At 46.9% G+C, this 17,806-nt stretch overlaps 1 protein-coding gene across 1 annotated transcript in view; it reads left to right on the top strand.

The window, feature by feature from the left end:
* The window catches only part of NR2F6 (nuclear receptor subfamily 2 group F member 6), a 95,737-nt gene that overhangs the window by 19,108 nt on the left and 58,823 nt on the right, over positions 1-17,806 (top strand). Inside the window, exon 3 of the mRNA XM_029613747.1 lies at positions 7,706-8,230. Within this exon, the coding sequence (XP_029469607.1) occupies positions 7,706-8,230 (525 nt within the window). The remainder of the gene's footprint in view (positions 1-7,705; positions 8,231-17,806) is intronic.

Here is a 17,806-nt window from a genome sequence, read left to right as displayed (position 1 = left end):
GGGAGCTCAGTTCAAGGCCTGTGGTCAGTGTCGCAAGCCCAGTGGTCTATCAATCGCCTAGAGACCAGGGCGGTCCGTCTGGCTCTGCAGGCTTTTCTACCATTGCTGCGGGGAAAGGCAGTCCGAGTGTTGTCGGACAATGCGACCACCGTGGCATACATCAACCGGCAGGGGGGGACACGGAGCCCCCAGGTGGCAGAAGAAGCTCAGCGCTTGATGGCCTGGTCGGAGCTACATCTCAGCAACCTCGCAGCGTCTCACATAGCGGGAGTCGACAACGTGCAGGCGGACTATCTCAGCCGTCATCGTCTGGATCCCGGAGAGTGGGAGCTGGGGGACGAAGCATTTCTTCTCATTTGCGAAACGTGGGGGGTGCCCCACATGGATCTGATGGCCACGTGGCACAACGCGAAGGCCCCGCGCTTTTACAGTCGACGTCGAGAGCGGGGGGCAGAAGGCGTCGATGCGTTGGTGCTTCCCTGGCCTACGGATGTGCTGCTCTACGTGTTTCCCCCGTGGCCGATGATCGGCAAGATTCTACGGCGCATAGAGTTACATCCGGCCAACGTGATCTTGGTGGCACCGGAGTGGCCTCGCCGGCCGTGGTTCGCAGACCTCGTACAACTGGCAGTAGCGGCACCCCTTCGGTTCCAGGGAATGGCGGCCCTACTCCATCAGGGCCCCGTCTGTTTGGAGGATCCGGATCACTTCTGTCTCGCGGCATGGCTTTTGAGAGGAATCGTCTGAAGAGAAAAGGTTATTCAGATGCGGTGGTGGCCACGCTGCTGCGTTCCAGGAAGCAGTCGACGTCTTTGGCTTACGTCCGTGTCTGGGTAGTCTTTGAGGACTGGTGCGTGCAGCGCGGGGTGGTCCCCACTTCGGCTTCCGTCTCTGATGTTCTGGCGTTCCTCCAGGCGGGTCTGGCCAAAGGTCTGGCGTGCAGTTCCCTACGGGTCCAAGTGGCGGCGCTTGGGTGTTTGCGAGGTAAGTCGCTGGCGCTTCACCCGGATATTGCTCGTTTCCTTCGGGGTGCTAAGCACCTTCGCCCCCCGTTACGTCTTCCTTGTCCGGCTTGGAACCTCAATTGGGTTCTTTCCGCTCTATGCACGGCGCCGTTTGAGCCCTTGAAACGCGCAACTCTTAAGGATCTCACTTTAAAGACGGCATTCTTGGTGGCGATTGCCTCGGCACGGCGGGTTTCCGAGTTACAGGCCCTGTCTTGTAGGGAACCTTTCTTGCGTATCTCCGATTCGGGGGTTTCCTTACGGACGGTTCCTTCCTTTCTTCCGAAAGTGGTCTCGTCGTTTCATGTGAATCAATCGGTGGAGTTGCCCGCTTTTGCGTGCGGAGGCTCCTCTGTTACAGAAGAGAGGGAGTTACGGAAGCTTGACGTGCGGAGATCCCTTCTCCGATATCTGGAGGTCACTAATCCGTTTCGGGTCACAGATCATCTGTTTGTCCTCTTCTCTGGACCAAAGAAAGGAGCTGCAGCGTCCCGCACAACGATCGCTCGTTGGCTCAAGGAGGCCATTGGTTCAGCGTACTTGGTGAGGGGAAAACCTCTTCCTGTGGGGCTGCGGGCTCACTCGACTCGATCTCAAGCAGCGTCCTGGGCGGAAGCTTCTCAGGTGTCGCCTCAAGAGATTTGTAGGGCGGCCACCTGGAAGTCGTTGCATACTTTTATCCGGCATTACCGGCTGGATGTCCGGGCTACCGATTCCGGGGGTTTTGGAGAGAGGGTTCTCCGAGCGGGACTCTCTGCTTCCCACCCTCAGTAGGTTGCTCTGGTACATCCCAGGTGTCCTGGACTGATCCTGGTACGTACAGGGAAAGGAAAATTAGTTTCTTACCTGATAATTTTCGTTCCTGTAGTACCAAGGATCAGTCCAGGATCCCGCCCGCAGTGCTGCGCTGAAGTAACGGAGAGTCCGCTCTGTGTTTTTCATTTGCTCTGTTTCGCTTGTTCGCTCTCTCGGTTGGAGAGCCCGGTTCCAGAAGGGGTGTTTCTTCCCCGTTAGTTAGCGGTATCTAGTTTTGTTCACTTCTCTGGTTGTGTTCTACTTTGACATTCCGTAAGACTGAGGGGCTGTGACTGGCACAGGGGCATATATGGCTCCGCCCACAAGTTTTAGTCTGTCTCCATCTACTGGTGCGGAGTCACAACCCAGGTGTCCTGGACTGATCCTTGGTACTACAGGAACGAAAATTATCAGGTAAGAAACTAATTTTCCTTTACATCTACTCCACTCCCCTCCAGTTTCTTGTTAACTAGCGACGGTCCTTCTCCAGGGTCCTCTTTAGTGAACACAGAACTGAAGTATTCGTTTAATATTTCTGCCATTTCTTTATCTCTCTCCACACATTGATCCTTTCCACCTTTCAATTTTGCTATACCACTTTGAACTTTTCTCTTTTCACTGATGTATCTGAAAAAAGTTTTGTCACCTCTCTTTATCTCCTTGGCAATCCTCTCTTCCGCTTGACTTTTTGCTGTCTTGATTATTTATTTATTTATTTATTTTAATTTTTTCTATACCGGCATTCGTGATAATATCACATCAAGCCGGTTTACAATAAACAATGGGGTGATAACCGGAACAGAGAACGAAATAATATGTGCTATACATATTATAGATGCAGTTACAATAAACAAGGAGTCGTACAACTAGGAGCAAGAAGAAGAAAAGATAGTAACTTTAACATAGTGTATAAACCCGTAGAATGGTAGAATTTCCAAAAATGGAAGTGTGTGATTTACAATGAATTGTTCAGTACAAATATTTAGTTTTTAACAATAAAGAAGAAATCATAAATGAAAATTTTGGATGTTTATAATGCTTAGGGGTAGGTTACCAGGATGGTTATAATAAGAAAGATGTTGCTTGGAGGTTGAATATCGGATAGAATTGTTTTTAATCTGAATCTGGGAAGGCTTGTTTGAAAAGCCATGTTTTAAGTCTTTTTCTGAATGTCAGTAAGTAGGGTTCCTGTCTAAGTTCCGTTGGTATGGAGTTCCAAAGAGTGGGTCCTGCTGTGGAGAAAGCCCTATCTCTGTAAGTTATGTGGAGGGAAGTTTTGGAAGGCGGTACTTGCAGAGACTCTTTGTAGTACTCTCTTATGGGTCTGGAGGAAGTATGCTTTATGAAAGGGATTTGAAGGTTGAGAGGAGCGATTTGTTGGATGGATTTGTAGATTATGGTGATTGACTTATAAAGAATTCTGAAATGGATTGGCAGCCAGTGTAAATCTTTAAGGATTGGGGAGATGTGCTCTCTTCTCCTTGTATTTGTTAGAATTCTGGCTGCCGTATTTTGAACCATTTGTAGTGGTTTGGTTAATTTGATTAATTTCTTCATCTCCCTCAGTTCTACCAGATATTCTTCTTTGTGCTTCTCCCTTTGGGATCTTTTATATTTCTTGAATGCTGTTCTTTTAGGGGTAGATTTTAAAAAAGAGCGCGATTGCGTACTTTTGTTCGCGCAGCAGGCGCAAACAAAAGTACGCTGGATTTTATAAGATACGCGCATAGCCGCGCGTATCTTATAAAATCCTGGATCGGCGCGCGCAAGGCTGCCGATTTTGGGCAGCCTGTGCTCGCCGAGCCGCGCAGCCTGCCTCCATTCCCTCTGAGGCCGCTCCGAAATCGGAGCAGCCTCGGAGGGAACTTTCTTTCACCCTCCCCTCACCTTCCCCTCCCTTCCCCTACCTAACCCACCCCCCCGGCCCTATCTAAACCCCCCCTTACCTTTGTCCCTCGATTTACGCCTGCTGGAAGCAGACGTAAATCTACGCGCGCCAGGGGACTGCTGGCGCGCCGTCATCCGACCCGGGGGCTGGTCCGGAGGCCTCTACCACGCCCCCGGGCTGGCGCCACGCCCCCAGTCCCACCCCCGAAACGCTGTCATTAGGCCCCGCCCCCAACACGCCCCCTTAAAAAACCCCGGGACTTACGTGCGTCCCGGGGCTCTGCGCACGCCGGCGGCCTATGCAAAATAGGTGCGCCGGCGCACGAGGGCCCTGCTCGCGTAGATCCGGGCGGATTTACGCGAGCAGGGCATTTAAAATCCACCCGTTAGCGTTTATTTTGTCAGCCACCTCCTTTGAGAACCAGATAGGTTTCATTTTTCTTTTGCTTTTCTTTACTTTTCTAACATATAGATTAGTTGCCTTGGTAATTGCTCCTTTTAGATTGGCCCATTGTTGATCCACATCTCTCTCGTTCTCCCAGCCTTTTAATTCTTCCTCCAGGTACTTCCCCATTTCATCAAAGTCTGTGTTTTTGAACTGCAAAACTCGGGTCTTTGTGCTTCTTTTCCGTATCCTTTTTGTGATATGTCTTGTTTGCACACAAGTTTACTCGGACTGAGCAGAGGCATTCCTGGGGACAAGGAGGGGCTTGCACTTTAATGTATAAAGTTTTTTTGTATTTTCAAAAACATGCACATAACATTTCCTGAAAAATTTCTTTGCACAATTTAGCAGATGTAATGGTGTGCAGTTAGTTTATGGGTCGATGTTTGCATAGATAAATGCAGGTTTTACTTTTTGAAAAATTGCATAATTTTTGTGTATTTGCTGTCTAATTTAATTAATACAGGCTGTTGCCCAATTACCCCTCTTAATATAATGTAATAGTATGTTTTTCATTGTTCACATTGAAATTATTGAAGGTTCATAATTCCCTTCTCTAGGCCTTGTGATCAATCTCTGGTTGATTGATTTTTCAAGTATTAGTTGGAGCATGTGAAATTACATAATAGATCTCCCCTCTCCTTTCTCTGGACTGCTGTTGTTCTGTTCCCCCCCCATCAACTTGTTTATGATATAAAGAAAATTCTACAAGCCTGCTCATTTTGTCAGAATAGTGACCTGTTTTTGTCTTAATATTTTGTGTACCATGAAGCTTTATTATGCAAGTGTAAACAGTTAATAATATTCTGCTGGCTTTGAGCCAGCAGGCTTTGAAGCCTCTGTCAGTAAAGTTTACTTTACTCTTATAGGGCGATAATACTCCCTACTATCGAGCTCTGAGATGAAATTAATGTACTGCTTATTTATGCTTCGGTCAGGTACATAGTTTATCCCTGACTGAACACCCTTTTGTACTACACCACCTAAAAGCGCCTTAAAACTCGTTAAATGTTTCAGAACTGCTGTTCACAAAGGAGACTACTGCAAGCAGGCTTTTAGTGCGAGTATTCCTTGCACTCACCATTTTGTCAATTGCTGTAATAATTTTGCATTTAAAAATAAAACAATGTACACATCAAAGAAAAGTGTCAGTGAAAGAGTTATCTTCTGCCCCCCCCTCTTACGGGCCGATACAGTAAGGTGTGGTAGAAAGAGGTGCGTTAGTGCCCGGCGCACCCGCGTTTGCCGCACGCACAGTTTGGATCACCTACCGCTCGATACTGTATTTAAATGGCATGCAAATGCAAGCCGCGTCCAACGCGCGTCCATGAAGCGCAATCCATTTTACTGTATAGGCGCTATACAGTGCCTATACAGCATCCTGGGTGCGCTGGTACCTGTCATTTCAAACGTCATTTCAAATGACGTTTGAAATGACAGGTACCAGGAAGTGGATCCCAACTTTAATCAAAAGAAAACCTAAGGCGAGCAAGGCTCAGGGCGAAAAGCGACTCGACATGCTATTAAAATATTTTAAATAAAGTGTAACAAAAGTTAACTTACTTTTTCTTACAGTCCTCTCTGTCCTCCTCCGGAGGCGCGCACCGTGGCTCCCTTGCCTCCCAGGGGCAGCCGGCGGCGAAAGCGGCTTCCAGTGGCCCCCGCCGGCGAAGATGGATGAACGCACGCCCGTAGTGCACGGGCGCTTGTCAGCAAAGGCGCATGAACGGGCGTGCGTGACTTCACGCAAGCCCGTTCATACACTTTCGCTGGCTTGAGCACCCAAATTGACGGGCGTCCAAGTCAGCGAAAGCTTATGAATGTATGCCGTGACGTCACGCACGCCCGTTCATGCGCCTTTGCTGACGAGCGCCCGTGCACTACGGGCGTGCGTTCATCCATCTTCGCCGGCGGGGGCCGCTGGAAGCCACTTTTGCCACCGGCTGCCCCCGGGAGGCAGGAGAGCCGCAGTACACGCCTCCGGAGGAGGGCAGAGAGGACTGTAAGAAAAAGTAAGTTAACTTTTGTTACACTTTATTTAAAATATTTTAATAGCATGTCGAGTCGCTTTTCACCCTGCGCCTTGCTTCATGAGAAGGGGAGAGAGGACTGGGGCTGCCCCGGAGACCGGCGGCCAGGGCAGGTGAGCGAGGGCTGGGGGAAAGTTTGCCGCCTACCCTTACCCCTGCCTCTAACGCAGGGGTAAGGGTAGGCGGTAATTTAGCAGGTTAAAGACGTGGCTAAACTGCAGGTTAAAAAGGCGATAGTCGGGGCGCGTGTTACTGAATGGGAGGGAATAGCTAAACCGATCGTTTACATATCATATACATGCCGCGGGCGGAAAGGGTTACCCGTTGATTTAAAGAAGCGGTAAGGATGGGTTAAAAGGGATAGTGAATCGTGGGTTGGATTACGCGGCCAAATTGTGAGTAAACAGCAGGTTAGAAACGGGGTAACTGCGGCCACGCTTTACTGTATCGGTCTGTTAAAATGGTAACTTTATGAAACACTGCAGTACTTATAGTCCTGTGCATTAAGGGGTAGATTTTAAAAAGGAACATGTGCGCGTCCATGTGTGCGTGCGCATGTTATAAAATCCTGGTTGGCGCGTGCAAGGGTGGGGTAGAATTTTGTGGATTCGCGTGACGACACATCGTCAGGCTTCCCCAGTTCCCTCCCAATACGCTTAAGGAGTAGACTGGGAAGGGATTTCCCTATCCCCTATCCTATCCCCCCCCCCCCCCCATATTTTCTACTTACTTTTTGCTCCTGCAAAGGAGCTGGAGCAAGTTGCGCAGGCCGGCACAGTGGCAAATGGCCGCTGTACCGGGTGCCTCTAGCCCTGCCCCGGACCGCTCCTCTGCCAAGGCCTGGCTCTTGTGTGCGTAACGGGTTAAGCGTGCGGTTGGGCAATGCGCGCAGCGTGCGCAAGGCCCGGCCGCATGTGTAACCCCTGTGTTTTACACGCGCGGGCCATTAAAAATCCAGCCGAAATTGTTGCAGACTTTAGCATAGCCCCTAAAAACGTTAAGGTGCTATTGAACTAATCCCTTCCACCTCTCTTATAATATAACAGATAATGTTTAATGTTCTGTTCTAGGAAATCATGTCTTTTAAAGTCAGCCCCAGCATGTAAACATGGTGTGTGCTGTAAACACACATACTGAAATTGCTTTTCTCACAATAGTATAAATAAAAGCATTTTGCAACTGAACTGTGGTTCAGCAAATAAACTGCTATTCATATTACTGATGTCTGTAAGTCAAGATGCTGTTAATACAGTTTGGCACATAGTATGTGTGACAGTGTATTTAATATACTTTCAAAGCATTTTTATTTCCTTGTCATTAAGAAAATGATGGTAGATAGGGGCCTGTATATGTCTGCATGCATAAAGCCAATCTAGTCTGCCCATTCCTGCTGTAACACCATAGAGCTTACCCGATCTAGAGCTTTACCTTCACATCCTAAAAATCATCTGTTCTTATCGCAAACTTTCTACATGCAGTGTTCTTTTTTGTTTGATGAAAATACAAAAATTAAAGTTGATTAATTTCTTCCTTTTGTTTCCAAGCTGTCCAGAGGGGAAGGATTCCGCCCTCTCACGCCAGCACCAGTCCCAGTGCCATACCCAGCGGGGATTATTTCAATGGCCAGCCAGTTTCAGAACTTATCTCCCAACTTCTGCGGGCAGAGCCTTATCCCACAGCTCGCTTTGGTTCTCAGTATGCTCAGCAGAGCACAGTCATGGGCATTGACAACATCTGTGAGCTGGCAGCTCGGCTTCTCTTCAGTACAGTGGAATGGGCTAGAAATATCCCTTTCTTTCCTGAACTAGCAGTCTCGGACCAGGTAGCATTGCTTCGCCTGAGCTGGAGTGAATTGTTTGTTTTGAATGCAGCACAGTCAGCTCTTCCACTTCATATGGCACCCCTGCTTGCTGCTGCAGGGTTCCATGCTTCTCCTATGTCTGCCGACCGGGTGGTCTCTTTCATGGACCAGATTCGAATCTTTCAGGATCAAGTGGAAAAACTGAACAGACTGCAAGTGGATTCTGCTGAATACAGCTGTTTAAAAGCCATAGCTCTTTTCACACCAGGTTAGTTGGTATTGTGAAGTAGTAAAATACTATTTTAACTACTACTTTAGTGTTGAGCAAGGCTGTATGAATGGCACATTGTTTGGCAGAAATTTCCTCTGGTTAAGGCTTGCGAAAAATAGAACCTCAACTATTATCTTTGAATCATGTTTTGGCGCCATCTGGTGTTGGAAACTATTCATATCCTTTAGAAAGAAAAATATACATAACAGTATATATATTGGGTACACACATGGTGGTGGCAATTTTCATATAGCCCACATAGTTGCAAATTTAAGGGTACATTTTTAAAAAGGGTATGCGGGTGTCCATATGCACGTAGTTCCTGGCGTGCAAAAATGAACACGCCGATTTTTATAACATGAGTTTGTAACGTTATAAAATCCAATACCCGCGTGTACATGCATGCCCGATTTTTATGTCAGCGCATGCATGTGCGGGCGGGTGCCAACTCGTACGCGCAAGGGGGGATTTTTTAACAAATGCACGCTGACGCGACTAGGCCTTTGCCCAGTTCCCTCTGTCCACTCCTAAACCCCCTAGCTAACCTTCCTCCTTTTTCCCTTCTCTGCCTGACCCCTAAAGCCCTCCTAGCTAACCTAATTTTTTTTATTTTTGAACTTACCTGTTCTCCCAAGCAGCAGTAAGTTCCACGCGCCGGCATGATGCTGTCCCGGCTGGCCCCTGCCCCGCCCAGACCCTTCCTAGGCCCGCCCCTTTTTCAAAACCTGGCTCTCCCATGCGTACTGGGAAATACGCGCATGGCCAGGCCACTTTGAAAATGTGCGTGGCCCACCCACGCGCATATCTCCTGGTATTGGCGCGCACTGGGGGATTAAAATTAGGCCACTAATGGGCACTATTTTTGACCTGGAATTTTCTTCCTGTTCCTTTATACTTCTAGCTCAATCAGAACCAGGGCTGGGGTTTGGTGCTATGAGCCTTCATTCACAACTATCCAGGGATTTTTCCCTTATATTTTATTCTCTCGCCCTCATATGGCCATGCACTAGGGTTCCTCCTGGAACTCTGTATTCCTGGGCCCTGAATACAGCCACTTTTCGTCACCCTTAAGCAATGACCACAACTTCTTCCACTCAGATGTGTGGGTGCTGCCTCTGCAGGAGTCCCAGCCAACTTGGGATGCGGAAGACCTGACACAAGGATTGAACTGAGAACCTGCCATATAGCAGTACACAGCACTACCACCCAGCCACCAGGCTAGCCTGTGTGTGCACTCCTAAAGTGTGTACTTCATGTACATTTTCAAAGAGAAATTACATGTCTTTCCTTTTGAAAATTAACAAGTGCAAAGTGTGTATGCTGAAAGCATCAGAACATTGAATCTATTTTTATGTGGAGCTAAGAAGGTGAAAAATAGCACTTGTACATTTGAAAATTGAATGTACATGTACTATTTTCCTCCTCAACCTAAAGAATGCCTTTTTTCCTCATGGCTAAAAGTATTCTCACTATGCAACTTGCACATACTTTTAACTGCATTTGAGGCTGCAGTTTTCAGTCCTCTTAGTTTGAATTAGCAGAGTTTTGGAAGTTGTATGAGAAATAGTACCATTCATAATGTGATAACTTTAAAACATGCACGAGCGCACCTATATATGCAGCTATATGAATGTGCACATGCATGCACACAGATTTTATATTGTGTGCACAAATGCATGCACACTATATAAAATACGGGTAAATCTACTCAACATTCATGTGTATCCAAAAATATATGGCATATATTTAAACATAGCCAGATAAGTTTTGACTTATCTGGCTAAGGGGGTCATTTACCAGACTGATCGCACGCGATAAGGGACGTTTGGCATGCGAAAAGTCCCTTATCGAATGCGATACCAAGATGGGGGCGGAGTCGGCCCCGGAAGAGGAGGAGTCGGGGCGTCACTGGGGCCGACTCCGCGAAGACGCCGCGGACGACGAAAAGGTAAGGGCCTTTTCACGTCCTATTTCGTGCCCAATAGCTACACCTTCTATGGTGGCGCTACTGGGTGCGAAACCGGCAGCGATCGCACCGCGGCGGTGCGATCGCTGCCGGCTAGCACAGGACCGCCCCCCGCCCCTCATTACCTAAAGTATCGCAGGCCTGTGATACTTTGGAAAATGAGGCCCTAAGTAAGATAGTTGGATAAGTAAAAGAAAAGCGATACTTAACTGGATAAGTAAGATAGCTAGCTTTTGAAGATTTATCCAGCTATCTTATTTATCCGCTAAGTAGTGCTTTTTAAGACTTATCTGGCTAAGTGGCAATTATACAACCACTTATCGTAATAAGTCAATTTATCCAGATAAGTAGCAGACCTGCTATGAGCGTGTATTTGTGCTCCTAATTTTAATCATTTACACAAGGAAATGTAATTCACATATTTTCCTGTAAATTCTCAAATTTTATAATGTGTGCATGAAGGAATTACCAGTTTTACCAATTAGTCCACCTATTTGCCCAGTCTATCTCTAAGTCATCAAGACCCCCCGGTTCTTCACCTGCACCCCCAGTTTATCCAGATCCCTCATCCAGTCAATATTTGGATATAAAGAATTCCATTCTGACTTACACAGATAATTAACAGGTGTACTGCAGGTTATAAAATAGCACCTTACACATTTAAATGTTGGTTTTGGACCACTCCTAGCCTGCCCCTTTTTTATACAAGCATTTATTTGTGCATCAATACTTGAGCGTGTATGTTTGAGGCTTATAAAATAGCACTTGTGTGAAAATACTGTTTGTGCATGCATGTTCTCATTTTTTATATGCGCAACTCTTAAAATTCTCCTTTAAGGTTTCAGCCGTAGCTACTGTCCATTTATGCATCTTTCAGAAGCATTCATAATTGTTATTTTTAAAAATTAAAAAATATATCAATTAAAATCCTTAGGGGCAGATTTTAAAAGGGTTATGCGCGTATATTTCTTTCCCTGCATATTTATTTATTTATTTAGAAACTTTTATATACCGGTATTAGTGGGGACATCATACCGGTTTACATTTGAACAATGAAGGCTTAAAATTACATTTTAACAGGGGGAGTGAACTGGGAGGGGGGATAACAAGGCGCAGAGTGGAAAAACAGAGTAACGTAACATTAACAGGTATAAATAAACAATATAACTAGTTCCTTAATATAAGGAGGATGTGGTCACCAGGGGTGGTGCAGGGATAGAGTATGAGGGAAACTATTCTGGATATGCCTTTTTGAATATTTGAATATTACATGCGTAACCGCGAAAACCTGCTCCTGTGCGCGCCGAGCCTATTTTGCATAGGCCCGGCGACGCGCACATGTCCCGGGGCTTGAAAAAAGGGGCGGGGAGTGGGTGGGGCGGGACCGAGGCCTCCGGCACAGCGGCCGTGCCGGGGGATCACATGCCGGCACTTGGCCGGCGCACGCAACCTACGCCTGCCCAGAGGCAGGTGCAACTTATTTAGCAAAGGTCAGGGGGGGGGTTAGATAGGGCTGGGGTGCGGGTTAATTAGGGGAAGGGAGGGGAAGGTGGGGGGGGGGGGTGGAAGGAAAGTTCCCTCTCAGAGGGAAAGGAGAAAGCCATAGGGGCTCCCCTAGGGCTCGGCGTGCACAAGTGTGCACCCCCTTGTGTGCGCCAACCCCGGATTTTATAACATGTGCACGGCTGCGCTCTCATGTTATAAAAGCTACGCTCGCGCGTAGCTACTAAAATCTGGCCCTTAGCTTTGAAGATTGGCTATCACGTACAGGTTTCAAACTTGTGCCAGTTCAGCCATTTTTCTGCATGTATATGTATGAGATATATGCCAGTGTATATATGAGAAAACTGAGATACACTTGAACATTGCAGGGGCATAGGAATTGGGATCTGTATTACTGTGAGGCAAGGGCAGAATCTTTGATTCTTGGGCCTGTCTCTTTCCCTGTATAGAGCTAGGAAAAAATCACACTCACACCTTTGCTAACCAGCAAAATTTCAAGTTCATTTCCAGAACCTTGAATGACCTTGGGAATCAGAAACAGCCAGGAGGGAATATTACAGTGCTTTTATGTAAATTTCTTAAAGCCACTATGACAGATGGTTGCAAAAACATTGTTTTACCTTAAACATTTTTACAAATACTGTTTCAGATGTGAATATGGTGATATTCACTTTGACTTTGCATTCAAGTTATTCACACAGCCTTAATGCTTAGCATTGTCTCAAGGACAAATTGGAATGTACTTTCTTTTCTGTTGAACAGATAAGCCAAGAGTGCAGCTGTTAATGACTTTGAAGTAGAATATAAAACACTTAACAAGTGCCTTTAATTTTGTACATAGTAATCTGAGTTATCAAGCCCTGCTGATACCTGGGAACTGTAGTCTTTTTCAGCTCAGTCCTTTAGGATTGCAGTGCACTTTAGGTTGCTAGTATAGAGGCATTGCATAGTTTTCTAATGCATATTCCTACAGAATTGCAGAGATTTAGTGTACACCCAAAAGCTAGTAGCTTCTTGGATGTTGGAGCACTGAATGGGAAGGCCTGAATGATACATTAGAAGAAATGACCAATGTTTTGTTGATCTTAATTAATTAGGTTTCCTTATTCTCCCACCAGTGGGTATTGCTCCCCTACCAGCAGATGGAGCCAGAGAAAAAAATTAATTGATTTGATGGTGTCACCCGTTTTATAGGGAAGTGTGCCACCTGTAGCCCCTTAGTATTTCTCTTTTTCCGTGGGCAAGCATAACAATAGAGCTGCACAAGATAGGTGACGTGATCTGATGGCACCAAGTCTGTTTAACTGCACTTTCTGAACATGTATGGGAGTTCCCATGCTGTTGTCACTATGCACCTTTCCCATAGTCTTTTATCATCCACTTTACAAAAGGTCAAAATATTCTCTCTCTCATCACAATGTTTTTGTTTTTGGCAATCATTGAAGAACTAAAAATGTCAACTACTAAATCCTTCTTTGGACAAAAAGTGCAAAAGTCCTTTAAAATCTTGTGAAAGGTATGACATAAAATAGCAATAGCGGATCTGCACAGCCTTGGACTGGATCATGATAGTGCCAGTTATGGCTCCTGTGGTAAAATGTTCCCATGGAACTTAATCTCAAGTATCTCACAAGCTCAATTGAGCAAAATAGAATGAAGCATTGTGATAAAAAAAACCATCATTGATCCTCTTCAGATACCTCATCAAAAAAGTTCTGTGCAGAAGAAACATTCAGCGCTGAATCCCCGAGAAATTTTGGTACCTCGGGATCAAGGCTCGATATCCAAGGCACTGAGGCATATGGCACTCACGCTTCAGTGCCAAAACATCACAGCGCAGAGGCATTGGAGCCAAAACACAGCACACATATAATTGTGCTGAAAAACCATTGTGTAGAGATATCATTGATGAAACATCTTAGTGCAGAAGAATTGACCTCAAAGCATCAAAGCACAGCATCTTCAGAGCATAAAAATGATGCAGAGAGTGACAGAACTGCTTCAAGAAGCAGGTTAGAATCACCACCAATATTGGAACCCATATTTCCTTTTCCAGCATTATCTGATTTTCATTTGTTTGTACAGAAGCTCTGGTCAGATGCTGTCAGAACATATATAAAGAAAATACCTTAAAAGAAAAAAAATTCCAGAAACCTATTCTGAGAAGTTGAAAGAAGAATGCTAAGCTAAACTTCTTGTATCCTATTTTGAAAAACAAAAGGAAAAGTCATTGGAAGAAGGCTCAAAATCACTGTCTGGGTCACACATTGAGTTACTATCAGAGGATTTGCAAAGCTCTCCTGATTCATTGGAGTATGTGTCAAGAATTTCATCTCCTGATCCACCATCTGACCTGGCCCCAGAACCAGATAGAGCTTCTGCTTCACTGAAAGATATAACATAACCAGCATTTCTACAAAAAATGTCAGATGCTATACCTTCTAGTCTGGAAGAAGATAATGTGAATTTGTTTGAACTACAAGGAGTTCTAAAGTTCATTCAGCCACCAAAGCAATTTAAAGCAGTACCAATGCATGAGGATTTGTTGGACGTTCAAACTAAATTATGAAAAACACCCTTTTCTGTGTCACCTATGGTGAGAAACGTTAAACAAATATAGAATTGAGAAATATCCTGTTCACAACAAATTTAAGCTTCCACATGATTCTTTGATCATTGAATCAGATTATTAGATATAGTGGGGCAAAGGGTATTCCAAGGGGCCAAAATTGCAATCAAGGATTAATGCACATCAATTGCAGATGATTCAATATCTGTACAATAAGCTGCAAAAACTGAATTAACACTCCAGTAAATTACCAGAGGATAACTTGAGACTTTTCAATGACAGAAATAGAAGATTGTGCAAAACATATGACTTGTTCCTTCTGTGACATATTTGATACTACTTCTAGAATATTAGCATCTGCTATAGCAGTGTCATGGAGGCTGGAGTCTGGAGACACCCTCTCAGGAGTGTAGGGCAGGACCACAAGGCATGAGCTGAGTTTATCTTCTGTCTAGCCAGCTCCCTCCCCCACAGATTGATCCCTTGAGTTCTGGGGGCCAGCACGATTTAACTGCACAAGCTTGGACAAGGTGGAGCAGATACAAGCTGGAACTTAAGACATAGGATGGATATTGTGGGCAGAGACAGATTAGAAGCAGAGGTCTGGGTACTGGAACAAGGAAGTAGCTGAGAAATGGATACTGGAACACACTGAGGACCGGATACTAGAACAGGTAAGGAGCTGAGGACTGGATACTGGGACAGGAGTGTAGCAGAATATTGAACAAGGGCAGGAACTGGATACAGACGTAGGCTGGGAAAGATTCTGAGCAGGGATTGGCCCTGGATACAAACACAGGCTTGGGCAAGGTAAAGCAGGAAACGGATGCTAGGGCTGGACTGGGCAGAGCACGACAAAACCAGACTAAGAAAGGACTAGACAAGACAGACTAGGGTAGGACTAGAAAAGGCAGACTAGGGTAGGAGCAAACAAGGACCACACAGAACAGAGAACACTGAGGCCTGAAAGCACCAACACAGAAGGCCTGGAAGCCACTAAGCAAGGGGGGGGGGCCTGAGTAAGCCACAGAGCAAGGCCTAAGGTAAGATAAGGCCTGGAGGCCACAAGGCAAGGTAAGCCTGAGTAGGCCATAAAGCAAGATAAGAGGGGCCAGATCAGAGAACAAAGGGTGATTCCATGAAATGGTATCTAGGCTCTGGCAAGGCAAGGTTAAATGGGGCTGGAGCTTGGGTATGGTTCGAGCAATGAGGTGGAGCTTGGCAAGGCCAGAGGTGAAGCTCACTGAGAACCCCTGGTGGAGAGGAGGCTATACCAAAGGCTGAGTCAGGAAATGAGATGGCTCGGAACAGAGCTCACTGGAGGCTTATGCTGGTGGGGAGGTATCATAGCGAACAGGATCAAGGCATGGTGAGGGTGAACGGAAGGCGAAACTGTGTCTCATCAGCAAGGATATTAGCTTGACTAAGGGCATCTGGACGAGGGCGGGGGGAGGATATGCATGAGAAACTGGCAAACATATCATGTTCAGGGAGCAACTTGTTTGGAGATAAAGTGAGAAATTGTAGAAGCGAGTTCTGCTCTCCAGTCATTTTCTTCAACACAAATGCATACTTTGGCTCAAAGAAGATTTAAACAAGAAACATAAAAAAACAAAATTCTACTCCAACAGAATGATACAACCCTTATCACTTTATAAACAATGTACAATCTTTTTGCCGCAACTTAAGCTGCCACAACGAATGCTGCAACAGTCCAGACCAAGATATCAATATAAACAGAAGAGGCAGGCCCAGCAGCCTCCGCAGAGACTATCCTCTGGTTTCCCATTGATAGCAGGGCTGAATTAGCCATGCTGTCATGGGAACTGTCCATCAGGGCCCAGGCGGAGCTTTAACAAGCAGAGATTAGAGCTTTGAGTCTCTGCGGCTGCACGTATGTTCCCGTGCTGGAAAGTAACGGACTCTCCTCAGTCTGTTCTTTCCGTGCGCGGGAACACACGCGGAGCTTATTCTCTCCTCAACATGTCTAAATTGAAAAAGCCATCCAGCTTCAAACCTTGTCCCTGCGGTAAGGTCATGTCCGTAACCGACGGACATGACCGTTGTTACTGCTGCCTGGTGTTAGCAGCGTCGGCCGCGGCAAGCTGCGACCGGGACCGGGTGTTATGGCCGCTGGCCGTGGCCGGCCGCGACTGAGGCCAGGCCAATGGGCGCAACAAACATAGCTTACCCGGGTCGCCGGGTATGGTCGAGGGTGCCTGCGGTGGCAGGCAGCCCTTTCCTTTTCCTTCTCCCGGCCGCTGCCATTGCGGAGTTCGGCAGCGTGGCTCCGCGATCATCCGGCTCCTCCCCCTCTGCTCTTGGAGCCGCGTGCGCGGCTAAGGGAGATTCTTAAAGGAGCCATGACAGGAAGTGTCATGGCTCCCCCTGAAGCTCCTCCCCTGGCTTCCTGTACTTAAGGCAAGGGCTGAGCATTCAGTTCTTGCCTTGGTATTGAGGTTCCTGCTGGAGTGTGTTCCTGGTTCTTCGCTCTTCATCCCGCTCTGCTCCCCTGCTCCGTGGATTGATTCTTGGCTTCGGACGTGTCTTCTCCTGGCTTGATTCTGGTACGGCGTTGGACCTTTCTCCTGGCTTGATCCTGGTACGGCTTTGGAACCTTCTGCTTCGACCCTGGGCTGGACTCGGACCCCGCTTGTGTATCGAACCTCGGACCGGCTTTGGACTCTTCTATGACTCCGTCCTCAGACTGCTACGACCTGCTGGGGGCGCCAGCCGTTGGGAACCCACGACCTGCAGGAGGCGCCTGCATCCAGACCTTCCTACAGTCTTCAGAGGAGTCACCTAAATCCCAGCAGCCGGACCCCTACAGGCTCCTCCTGGGGGGGTTGTGTGCTTCCAGGGTGAAGTCTTCTATCAAACTTCTTCATTCCAAGCGGCCTCGCCCTTCGACGGTAGTATCTACCTCGAAACAGGGGTCCACTTTCATAACACCTGGGACTTTCTCACAATCAAAAAGACTGTGAATTTTGTTCAAGAATGTCACCAAGGGCCCAGCAGTATTGGGCCTACAAAATGTTAGAGCTCCAAAGCCCATTCATCCCCGGGACCAACTAAAAAACCGGGCCGCACCAGACGAAGAGCATCATCATGGGACCCTCAGGCCTTAAAAATGGGAGGTAAGAGCTTTGCTCAAACCCAGGGACCTGGGGAGCAACTACCACCAAAGTTGACCCAACTGGCGCCACAGAGACACGGAGCGTCGACACTGACTCAATGGAACCGCGCACCCTTGCAAGAATCTGAACATCCAACATCGAAGACGCGAAATCCGGCGCCGAAAATGTCGCAACCGGCACCGAAGTATGTGCAACCAGCGCCGTACATGACACAATCGATGCCGAGCCCAGCGCCGAAGACAACACAGCTGGCGCCGAAGCACTGGGCGCCAAAGACGGTGCAATCAAACCTGGAAACACATATACGACGCCGGAAGGCGAAAACAAAGCGTCGAAGACTGCACACTTGAAGAAAAGCGCACTCTGAACAATTGATGCCAGGGGAAACACAGTTGCAC

The sequence above is a fragment of the Rhinatrema bivittatum genome, chromosome 8 (genome assembly GCF_901001135.1).
Source record: "Rhinatrema bivittatum chromosome 8, aRhiBiv1.1, whole genome shotgun sequence".
NCBI lineage: Eukaryota > Metazoa > Chordata > Amphibia > Gymnophiona > Rhinatrematidae > Rhinatrema > Rhinatrema bivittatum.
Note: the sequence above shows the minus strand (reverse complement) of the source record. Positions and strands in the feature narration are given on the sequence as shown.